Here is a 12709-nt window from a genome sequence, read left to right as displayed (position 1 = left end):
TTTATTGCCCTTTGGCCAACCTTTTGTTTGATATCTGTGTCCAGACAATTTGTAAGTTTCCAAAAATTAAAGCATTTGATATATACTTAAATCAGCAGTGAAGCTAAACTCTTTGATAGCAGCCCTGGTCACATTTCTATAAGGTTCAACGCCAGAATAGATTGCCTTGAGTGATGGGTGGACACTTCTTCTCTGAAGGTTTTTAAATAGAGATCAGGTGGCCATCTTTGGAGGGAGTTTAGTTCTGCATTCCTGCACAGCAGGGGATTGGGTACATGGCCCTTGTGGTCATTCCAACTTCATAGGGTTCTATGTTTCTAAGGTGTCACAAAACTGTTATTCCTGTGGTTCTGTAAAGATTTATTTTAGATTTAGTAATATCTGACAAATTGAATTTACCAAATCGCCTTTATTTTCACTAATACCAAATCCACTTAGTTTTCTTTAGATTGCTGATGAGTTATCTTTGCTAAGATTCCATGTACTCACCATTGCTTCCATCTCTGCACCACCACCCCAAAAATAAGGACTTTTTTTCCATAGCATGTGTAGACCTCCCTGATCCTTCCTATCTTGCTTATTCAGGTGTCAAGATGTCATTGAAAGTGCAGACGAGTAACATCACAAACAAGAATGACCCCAAGTCCATCAATTCCAGAGTCTTCATTGGGAACCTCAACACCGCAGTGGTCAAGAAGTCAGATGTGGAGACCATCTTCTCTAAATACGGCAGGGTGGTGGGCTGCTCCGTTCATAAGGGCTATGCATTTGTACAGTACTCAAATGAGAGGCATGCGCGGGCTGCTGTCCTGGGGGAGAATGGAAGAATACTCGCTGGGCAAACATTAGGTAAGCCTGCCTCATATCTTTCACTAACATCCCTGCATGCAACCTTGTATAAGGCTTTCCAGCTACCTAGGTCTCTATTAAAAAAAATTGATCAAGCATTTCTCCATGAATATTGCTATATAGCAAGAGTGAGCAAAAAGGAGCATTGAAAAAAGATAGTAAATAGGACCTACTTCTGAGTAGGTTCATTGGACTGGATTGTTTACAGCTTCAAAAGGCTAAAACTCGTTTTAAAAAAAGCAGGCATATAAACATGAAATCAAGAAAAGATTTTTATTCTAAATAAGGAGGATTGTATCAGTTTAGGCTGGTATCACACACATCCAGACATCTTGAAGGGTCACACAGCATCCATAATGGCATATCTACAGAATCATCATGCAGAATTATTCATGTCCCTATCTATACACACTACAAGAGAACCAGAACAATTTAAAGTGTGAAATTGATGATGCAGGAACAAGGGGAACCTCTCCAAGAAGTAACATGAATTGCTACAGTGATTTAAAATGAACAATGCTTTACAGGTTGTTGGTTTTTAAAAACATGGGAGAATTTGCAATCAAGAGAAGTACAGTTCTGTGTGTGGATGTAACCACAGTTTAAATCAGAGCTATCAGCTGATTAAAGAATTGATTTGCTTCCTTTTAATTGATTAATTAACTGGTGAGTCCCATATGAATATATTTCCATATTATCAAACTTCAGCTGAAGGAGAGAAGTATACCGAAAAAAATCAAGGACAAATAATATGAAATTTAATATAGATCAATATTAAAATAAATTAAACAAAAGTTACAATTCACACCTTTTCTTAAAGAATTATTTTTAAAAACCAAATATATAAGGGCTTTAAAATGAATCACTAAAAAGATAGCCTGATCCCTATTGGCAGTGCTTACTAGAATAGACCAATTGCAGTCGGCCCTCTGTATCTGCAGATTTTTTATGCAAGGATTCAAGCATCCACTGTTTGAATATATATATATATATATATATATATATATATATATATTCATTCCAAAAAGCAAACCTTGATTTTGCCATTTTATATAAAGGACACTATTTTACTATATCATTGTATTTAATGGGACTTGAGCATCCATGGGTGGTCCCAGAACCAAACCCCACCAGATACCAGGAGTCCACTGAAAATCAGTGGGATTTGTGTAAGGGTAGACTCACCATTTAACAACCAAGGGTCCACTTCAGTTGGGATTTCCAGTAGGAATCAAAACAATCTATAAGCTAGTAGTCATAATATAGTGCAGCTTCACTGATGAATCAACTAATATTTTTATTTATTAACTAGCCAGTGATGTTTCTTGTGTGATTTTCTTTCAGACTTGTGTGGTGACCCTATCACAGGCAAATTTTGTTCAGAGGGGGTTTGCCATTGCCTTCTTCTGAGGCTGAATGTGCCTTGCTCAAGGTCAACCCAATGGGCTTCCATGGCCAAGTAGGGGTTTGAACCCTAATCTTCCAGAGTCCTAATTAAACACCCAAACCACTACACCACACTGGTTCTCATGTACTTTCAAGTCATTTGTGACCTATAGCAATCCTAAAGTGAACCTATCATTTTTGCTTTTATCTTTTTATGGTAAGAGTTCTACAGAGGCGCTTATTATTGTCTTTTTCTTTGGCTGAGAGAGTATGATTCACCCAAGATCACCCACTGGGTTTCCAGTCCAACTCTCAAAGCTTTACACCATGATGGCTCTGCCAGTTATGTGGCCCTGGATTAGAGGCAGCTGATGGACAGTGGTGAAGTGGGTCTAGTTATATTCATGGTGGGTCATCTATCCCCATTTTCTTCTGCTGTAATTCTTTGCACTCCTGTCTGCCTGATAGGAACCATTTGCTTTACATCCATTTGAGACTTTCCTGAAGGAAAAGCAGATGTTTGAAAACCAGCTGTGTGGGTGTTGCTTTGCATTTTATTTTCCACAGTGAGGCCACCAGCTGCTGAACACAAAGCTATGGAAGTGATGATGATATTTGCTGTAATGTGCACTACAGCATCACGAAAAGGTCCCAAATCAAATTAGGCACCTAATGTGGCAAGCACTATGAAAAACACAAAAGGCTTATTCTCAGTGCTTTGGTACAATGATATGTGGCCATAGCCCCCAAATGTTCACATATTACAAAATGCAGCCAATCTGCTAAAGCACCATGAATGATCACACAGCACAGTAAGGGTTTTTAATCATGAGCTACTAGAAGTATAATGGGAGAACACCATAGAGAAACTGCAGAATTTCCTCAGGGATAAACCTGATTAGTTCTACTGAAAACATAACATGTAAGTAAGCTGGCTGTGAAAAACATTTCCTGTTGGATATTGTTATTTCTTGTAAACACTGTTTTGATTGAAATATATCAGACCTAGATTCTACATAACTCAACCCTTATTTAGCCTTTGTTTTAATATATTAAGAGCAGAGCTTGGAAATGTTACTTTTTGTATTACAAGTCCCAGAGTCCCAGGGGATCCTAGGAGCTGAAGTCCATAGATTTATATTTCCAAGTTCTGATCAGGAATTATATAGTATTTATTTGTTTGTTGTTGTTTTTTAATATACTGCCTTTTTTTAAATTCAGGATCCAATGTGGCACACCTTAAGTTAAAAACAACACTATACTAAACCTATCTGAAACAATTATACACATACACACAACCCTGTTCTGTTAAAGCACTAAATGACAACACTTAAATACATATTAAAGCAACAGCCAAGATCCTACACTGAATGTGTAACTAATTGTTGTCTCCTGGCCTGAATGCACCCACCCCTAAACCTACCTTACAAGTTAGCACCCACTCTGAGTGATGGTGGTCTGTTCTGCTGGCAGTCAGGATGCAGCAGAATGACATTTCCAGCCCCTTCTTACCAATGAGCTGTGGTGCGACAAGGAGTTGCAACACTGGTTCTGCTTCTGATTGTCACAACCTTGCTTGCTGGTGTGAGGGGCTTGGAAACATCATCCTGCTGTGTTCCAATCACCAGCAGAATGGACTGCCATCACTCAAAGGCTCCTGGAGTTTAAGACAGGATTCAGGAAGCATTTATGATTGTGGCAATAGTGCCACTATCAGGAATATGTACTATAACTGAATATGGAGAAGTTACAATGTGTAACTCTAGATACAAATCTGTAATTGCAATACAGGATGCCAGCCAACATATAAGATAAAACCATAACACATTATTCTGCCATCCTAACTTAAAGGCCCAAATAAAAAGGTCTTTGCCTGCCAGCAAAAAGTGAGTAGACAAAAGGTAGACTCCCATGGGAGGAAATATATTTTGCATAAAGTCCTTAATACTTTTTGACAAGTGAGCAGGATCCTCTCATTCATATCACATTCACCACCAGTACTCACATAAGCACACTCATCTACAAAAACCCATTAGAGCTCAGTCAGATTAATTAATATTCTAACATCTCCAGTCTCCAGTACCACACAGCTAGGAAAGCACAAGACATTTCAAGGGAGGCCATCACGCAATAGGAGATCACATGCTTTGCATGCTCAAGATCTCAAATTCAAATCCCATCATGTGATTTTGACCTATAAAGCCCTATATGGCTTGGGTCCAAGCTATTTGAAGGACTATATCTCCCTGTACGAGCCCTCTAGAGTACTGAGATCATCCTAAGAGGCCCTTCTTTCTGTCCCATCACCCTCTCAGGCTTGTTTGGTGAGAACAAGAGAGAGGACCTTCTCAATGGCTACTCCCAAGCTTTGTAACTCTCTCCCTAGGGAGACCAGGATGGCTGCATCTCTGCAGTCCTCCTAGCAGCAGATAGAGACATCCTTGTGCCGGCAGGCCTTTGCAAACAAAGGGCCGGGAATGTTGTGCTATTTAAATTTTAAGGTCTGTATTTTTAACATATTCTGTTTTTGATTCATAACTGTTTCAACTTTTTAAATGGTTTTAATTGGGTTTTTTTATTTTATGTTTATACATTTTAATGTTGTTCTGTTTTTAAATTGTATTGTTTTAAATCTGCTGTTCACCACCTTTCATACCCTCAAGGGATGATACCAAATGGTGCAACAAAGGCTTTGATGGTTTCCCACTGGAATTGACAAAAGAGATCCAGAATGGCTGATGGCTTTAATTCCAGAATAAAAATTGTTGTTGTTGTTGTTGTTGTTTATAGTCCACCTCTCCCTGAAGGATCGAGGCCGGTAACAATAATAAAATCACAATGACATTAATTAAGCATAATTCCCTAACCCCCAATTAAAATAGAAAACATCATAAAATATAATCAATTTACTAAAATCAATCTAAAATAACCCTCATTAAAATGAAGCATTGTGGGATGAGTAAAGCAACCACAGTTATGGGACAATAGGAGAGTCTGTCTATCAATCTGGGAATGCCCGCCGGAAGAGATCCGTCTTAATAGCCTTCTTGAAGGCATCAAGAGTTGTAATATGATGGATCTCCTCCAGCAAGTCATTCCAAAGTTTAGCAACAGCCAATGAGAAGGTCCTCTGGGTAACTGCAGCAAGCCTGGTCTTTTTTCGCTGTAGTAAGTTGCTCCCAGAGGACCTGAGTGTGCGGGGTGGATTGTACGGAAGAAGACACTCCTGCAAGTAAGCTAGACCTTTAATTCCAGAATGAGAAAATATTGATTGAATCAGGGATAGCCAGACAAGCAGGGTAAACAGGAACACAGCCTGAGATGAATTGGACAGTAAGGTCTTTAACAGATTTCCATTGGGACTCATTTAGTCTCCATTGTGAGAGGAAATGCAAAGAGTTGGGGGGGGGGGGGTGGACCAAGCAGCAAATTCATTCAATGTTTATTGTAGTACTATGTCCTTAGGTCAGAGCGACCCCTTACCTAGTTTCCATAGGTCATCTTGACCTCTCCAAAAATATGTCGCAACACTAGATATTAATTATGAAATCCCATACCCACATAGAGGGGGTAGAGTATGCTAATATTACCAAGCATTTGGAAAATGCATTCCAGCTCTGAAACTTTTGGAAGCTTGTTACAGGAAGGAAAGGTCTAATTGTAGGTAAACTCTGCACAATGATTATAAAATATTTGCCAGAGGCCAAGGGTCAACTGGCTCAGCATTACACATTCAATGATGGCCAGTCAAATGCCTCCGGCAATCATTCAGGCAGGACATGATGCTTATATCTATCCACATTTGTCACCTAGCATCTGATTAGGATGTTTCCAGAGATGTCAAATCAATCCTGCCTCTGTCTCCTAGCTGAGATCAAGGGCGCACTGAGTCAGGCATAATGTGCACAGAGCTGTAATAAAACTCCCATCGAGCCACAACAATTGCTCCATGTGGGCTACAAATCCACAGTCCTTGCCCTGATGTCAAGTGACCGATAAAAGAGCTTTTTGTAACTTGAAAAAACTGCCTGAGTTAAACTGCCTCAGCTGGAACTGGACATTATGAATGTATTATGCCAGTACTTCAGCTCCCAGTCCATTTCTAGATATAATTTAAAGTTTTGGATCTGATCTTTAGAGCTCTTCATGGTTTGGAATATCCAAAGGATCACTTCCTCACCTGAGGCACCTGTATGTCACCACTATGATAGATGATGGGTGGCTACAAAATCAAAAAAGCCTTTTTGGTGGTTCCCCTTAGAATACAGATGCCCTCTGAAAACAGGCCTATCAGGAGATTACAATATCGTCTAGTACCAGGAAATACCTTTTCCTTGTCTCGTGTTTTTTAAACCATGTTTAAAACATTGGCTAGAATCCTGTTCAGTATCTATGATGTTGTGAGCTAGACTTGCAACTGCAGAATTTTTGGTATTCTTATTCATGATCATGGCACCATTGCCAAAATCACAATTATTCTTAAACCACATTAAAAGCCAGGCAGCCACGCCCACAAAATTCATTTGGATGCCTGGCTTTTAGGGTGAGTTTTAAGGATTTGGATCAGAAGAAGGGTTACAGCTATGTCTCCCATGCAGAATCTCTCTCTCTCTTTTTTAAAGAATTCATATTGCCTGATTGATTTGATCCAGTTATGTATTTTTATCCCTTTGCTGTCTGTTTTTAATGACTTTGGGATATTGTTGTGTTTTAATCTGATGCTCTTATTGCATCTTTTTGTATTTTTTTAAGTGCAGTGTGATTATTTGTGCATGGTAAACCACCCAAAGAACTGTCATTATAGGGAAGCTATGAATAATTTAAAGCAATTGATCATTCAGTCAATCAACTGAGAACAATCCACAAGGAAAAAACAATAAGTCTCAGCACAGTTAATGATGCTGGCATGAATTGGTGTCTCATCAGAAAGGGAAAGGACATGTTCACAAAGCCTCTTCCCATATTGCAGTACTCATTCAAGACTGCAGGAAGCCATCCAAATGAAACAGATAGATGTGTTCCTGAACATTATTTCTTTAACAGAGAATTTGGTACCAGAGGTACAAATAACATAGAAAGAATAGGGATAGCTTCCAACATGGCAAAAGAAAATAACACTTCGACATAGTTCAGCAAATCTTTTATCCAAAACTGTGTTCACATGACATGAAATAACTAGGGCAAATAAGGGTTGCATTGGTAAATAAAAATGTGTCATACCTTCTAGGAACCTCTTCTTCCAACATCCATCCAGGATGGCTTTTTTTCATCAGCTTCCAGTTTTGTAACAATTTCCATTTTGGTGACCACAGTCATAGAGCTATGTTGCTGTTGATTTAAATCCTGGGGGGGAGGGCTGGTGAGACAGGCTAATCTTGCTTTCCTCTTTTCTCTGTGTGTTCATGGAGGCCAGGAAGGGATGCTGGAGAAAGCTGGTATTTACCTTGCTTGTTGTAGGCAGGCACAGCTATGGTAGAATCCCATTCTTTCCCAGCTCAATGCTTTATTGCATTGCTTATTGTAGATATACTACTGCAACTCAACACCCAAAGTCTGTTTCTGCAGCCCTCCTTCACCATCTTCACAATGCCAATGCTGCTAAAAAATGCACCAGCTAGATGGAGAATTCTGACATGCATCACCCTGCATGCATAGCATGACTTACACGTACATATATCATTAACAGGATGCCAGCCAGTGTGTTTTTTGACCCATACATTTTAATCATAAGTAAGGGGCTGTGCACACCAGCATCCTTGGGATTGGGGGCAGAATCGTGGCATAGAGTCTACACAACACATGACCTGGCTCTGCCCCCAGGTTGGTGTGACAAAATGTGCTGCACCACATTGCGCCCAGCATCATGGTGTTTCTCCGGCACCTAAGCCACATGATGCAGCACTGAAGGAGTGCCATAAAGCCATGGCACAATAGCTATCGCTCCCTTTGCAGGGTCCAGAAAGGAGCCAGTTTTTGCAGCTCCTTTTTGGGCCCTGCCATGGTCCCAGTCTGGCTGCAAAAGGGATGGGTGCAAGCAGCCCTTAGGGTCTGCACTGTCTGCACAGCCCCTAAGACAGCAATGCTTTTCTATGCATTTAACTGGTATTGGGATCACTAAACTTTCAGACTCCAGCGTCCCTTGTCAATATCTAAAAGGGCTCAAGATAGGCACCCAGAATAGCATCAGCATCTGCCTCAGTACCTTGTTTGCCTAAAATGAACTATTTCTTGCTGTAACCTTTTTGTGCAATGCTTTGAAATGTCACCTGCTGAGAAGCTCTTGTCACCAGGCACAAACTGAGAATCGTTGTTGAAGATAGGATTTTCAATCAGAAATTGGCATTTTTGATCTCCCTGTAGGTGGTAGTGATATTGACAGCAGCAGGAGTGCTAGACAAGCCTGTGTGGAGTGGCTCAGAACCTTTTCCCACCCTGGACAACAGCCTGAAATCAAAACTTGCCTTCTTTTTTTCTTTTTCTTTAGAGGATATTATAATTTACTTAGTAGCAATTTCTTTTTCTGAAAGGTGTGAATGGCATTGTTCAAAATGCATCTTACTCTCTGGATCTTCTTATGTGTAGCTAAAATTAGACTGAAATACTATGTATGATGCCACATGCATCTGATTTGTGCATAGGTATATGAGCACTCAGTTTCTCCAGACTTGGATATTACTGGAAACTGAATGCTTCCAATATCCCATTGTATTTGAGGTGAAATTACTGATTGGATAACATCCAGCATCTTGCCTTAGGACTTGCACTCTCCTGCACAACTCCAGATCTGTTATAAAGGGTCCCCACAGTCTCTGGAGCAAGCATGTGGTATGCAGGTAGTTGCAAGGGAAACAAGTAGTGCCTCTTCCTCTGATGGACTGATAAAATGACATGGATGTGGCCACTAGGGGGAGCTGTTGTGGAAGTTATTTACAGCCCTAGTGGCAGTTATATGTGTCAGCTTTGAAACAGTGCATCATTGGAATGTTGATGCAACTGTCAATTATCGTTCTCAGCTGTCACTGAGGGAGAGGGAGACAGTTGGTCCTTCTGAAAGAGTGTGTCAGTTATGACAGTTGGGGTTAGAGTAACTGCCTCTCTGTGTTGTTGTTATGGTTGTTTGGTTGGCAAAGTAACTTATTTATTAAAGTAACTTATTTATTAAAGCCCTTGTGTAGAGTGAAGGCTTGAAGTGCTCTTGTCGTTATTTTTCAAGCTGGGAGCTTAAGGCTGTTTGCAGTGGTAAAGGATTATTTTCCTTCTTGGCGTGAATACCTTTGCAGACATCTCTTCAGATTCCTTCTCCCTGGCGTCCTGTCGACGTGGTTCAACTCTGTAGGTGGTCATGGTGGACACAGCATGTCTTTCCACACCCTAACAAGCCACTCCCTCAAAACCATAAGGTTGCAAACTCAGTAGTAGCCAGGGCTCAAGCCCAACTCAGCCTTGCATCTTTCCGAGGTTGCTAAAATGAGTACCCAGCTTGTTGGGGTCAATTAGCTTACAGTTGTAAACCGGTTAGAGACTGCTTAGTTCAGTATGAAGCAGTATATAAATGAAGCTGCTATTGTTATTATTTTTATTGTTTTTGTGGTGTGTCTCCAGGAGTTTTGTGATGTATGGACTACTTTAATTAATTAATTAATTTTTTTTTAAATTAAATTTTTATTTTTATACCGCCCTTCCAAAGATCAGGGCGGTTAACAACACGATAAAAACAGTACAATACACAAAATCTACATCAAAAATTAAACATAAATATAATAAAAAACAGAATAAAAACCCCGTTAGCCAATCTTCTTGCCCATGAAGAGGAAGGGAGGCCTATTAGGACTTTAATCGGGGAATGCAGCATGGAATAGGAAGGTTTTTAAATCCCTTCTAAATCACTGCATCAGTGCTGACCACTTAAAGACACAAAGTTCTCTTTTGAGCACATCTATAGGACACAATTTTTCTTTGTGCTGTTTAATTTGGCAGTTCACTTTTATTTGAAAGAAAGAAGCTCTGTCAAGAAGAGGATGTCTCACCTTCTACCAACCCATTTCCAGAGACAGGCCCCACCTTTTGGTCTTCAACTTAGCAAGCCTTGCAAGATGTCATGTTAAACCTACACACCTGCCTGTAACTCAGCAAGCCTAAAGTTTACATTTTAGGACTGAGTTTAATTTTTGGCTTAAAACATTTAGCCAAATTGTTGGATGTTTGTGTTTCTACCCCTTCCCTATTCTTCTAATTTTTATTTTATTTTATTTTATTTTATCGCCTAGCCTGATAAAATATTCAGGAAAATTCTAGAGCTCTCGTCCTGTTTTGGAATTGTAGTTAGCTCTAATAAAGGTGTTGCCCTTATGTGAATTCTGCATTTTGCTTTGTTCTTAAGGAGCAAAACAAATGACTTAGTTTTTATATCTGTTAACTGTGTTCTGATAACATCCCATCCATCATGTTGCCAAGTAGTGTTGGAATAGGAAGAAACTGGAAAAATGTTTTGCCAGATATATGGATATGGAGTGGTTTTCCCCCAACTACAAAAAAAAAAAAGCAATGTGGAAGGATATACCACATTTCCTTCTGCTTTCCTTCTGTAAAACAATGTCAGGCAAAGAAAATCGGTCATACTGCTCTAAACTCACGTTTCACACACCTCTTTAGTACTGAGGGTTAAGGTTAAGATTTTCTTGGCAGATCAAAACATTTCATTCTCCCCAGTCTTTGGAATTGAAAAGTGTCTGTGAGATCACATCAGATGATTTCAGACATACTTCTGCACCCAGCACAGCCCTTAGCATGGACTGAATGGAGGAAGGCAGCAAGAGTTTGGATCAACCTTAGATATGTTTGGCATTTGTTTTACAGTCAAATGGAGGCAAGCTGTAAGAGTGTATGTTATCCTCATGCCTTGTTTTATGTGATATTGCTGGAAGAGTTTTGCATTCTCTTTCCCCCTTCTTAGATAGATAGGGAATTCCTGCATGCAATCGTTCCCCTCTCGCACGCTCTCTCGCTCTCATTCAAACTAACCATGTGACTTAGGTCACTCCCCCTTTGGGACTAACTGGCATTCTCTCAAAATCTTTTCAACCGAGCTGTTTTGTTTCCATCTTCCTGCTCTCTCAACTTTTCTTGGAAAGATGGTGAGATAAATATTTCTTTTACCTGAACTATTCACTAGCTAGATTAGGATATAGCTTCTCATAGAATCATAGAGTTGGAAGAGACCACAAGGGCCATCCAGTCCAATCCCCTGCCATGCAGGAAAACACAATCAAAGCATCCCTGACAGATGGCATATATTCTATGTAAATATAGATTAGTCATTACCGTAGTAAACTTTTGTTTTAAACTACAAACTACATGTTTATTGTTGTTTTTAGAGAGTCAGTCTCAGTTCTTGGGAAAGCATAAGTAGAAAGAGCACATTTCTGCTATTCTGCTAATTTAAACCTAGATACCAACAGGCTTGGCTTTGACATTTTTGATATTCAATATTTTTGTTTCCTTAGTAAAGGCTGAAGTCTTAGGACACATAAATCACCCTACAGATATCTATCACATAATTCTCAGGTTTGCTTATTTCTTCTCTCTTTGCTACTTTGCATAAGAGTGAATGAAGATGAGACACTGTAATTCAGTGTTTGTAACAAGCCATGATTTCCTTTTCATCTAGTGGTGTAGATGTAACATTGACAATCTTTCAATCTTCCTTAGAAGCAGGGGCAGGATCCTAAAGCCATAATCTCTATCATGGCATATTCTTGCCAAGATTTGTTCAGAGAAGGTTTGCCATTGCTGTCCCTAAGGCTCAGAGCATATGACTTGTCCAAGATCACTGAGTGGGTTTCATAGCTGAGTCCCCACCCTGTTGTAGTCCAACATTCAAACTATTATGCCAAGCTTCTGTTATAGGCCAGCCCCACATGACATTATTTAAAACAAATCTAAATATACTTTATAAACTGTGCATAGAAAGATCTTGTAGCACCTGTGAAACTAACTGAAATAAAGAAGTTGGCAGCATGAGCTTTCATAGACTTCAGTGCATCTGAGGAAGTAGACAGAAGTCTATGAAAACTCATATGGCCAACATCTTTACAAGATCTCTCTACATATGGATTGTACGGACTTACAGCTATATCTTTAAATTCTACTTTATAAACTGTATGCCACTATAACATAACAACAACAACAATCATATGACGAGAATCTGCCAGAATCCTGACACTCTGTGGTCAAAGAATTCAGTTTCTGTTTTATGGCCATTCCACTGGCAGCTGTTCTTGGTTGCATCAGATGTTTCCTGCTGCTGAACTTCTGTCAGGAACCATGGTCAGCACTAGGACAGCTCCCATACAAACTGGAGCAGATGTAAAACCAAGAGTGGTTTCACTGCTTCCATGACAAGAGATCCACCAGACACCCACTTAGACGATGAAAAAAGCCCTGTGATTTCTCACATTTCTCCACTCCAGGCATA

At 39.8% G+C, this 12709-nt stretch overlaps 1 protein-coding gene across 2 annotated transcripts in view; it reads left to right on the top strand.

Annotated features, from left to right (window-relative positions):
* The window catches only part of RALY (RALY heterogeneous nuclear ribonucleoprotein), a 330954-nt gene that overhangs the window by 273897 nt on the left and 44348 nt on the right, over positions 1–12709 (top strand). The window contains exon 3 of one of the 2 annotated variants that reach the window (XM_042466213.1): positions 589–849. In XM_042466213.1, coding sequence (XP_042322147.1) covers positions 594–849 — 256 coding nt within the window. In that variant the 5' untranslated portion in view covers positions 589–593. Of the gene's footprint in view, positions 1–585; positions 850–12709 lie in introns of both variants that reach the window. The other variant, XM_042466212.1, reaches the window with a different exon arrangement.

Source organism: Sceloporus undulatus, chromosome 4 (genome assembly GCF_019175285.1).
Source record: "Sceloporus undulatus isolate JIND9_A2432 ecotype Alabama chromosome 4, SceUnd_v1.1, whole genome shotgun sequence".
NCBI lineage: Eukaryota > Metazoa > Chordata > Lepidosauria > Squamata > Phrynosomatidae > Sceloporus > Sceloporus undulatus.
Note: the sequence above shows the minus strand (reverse complement) of the source record. Positions and strands in the feature narration are given on the sequence as shown.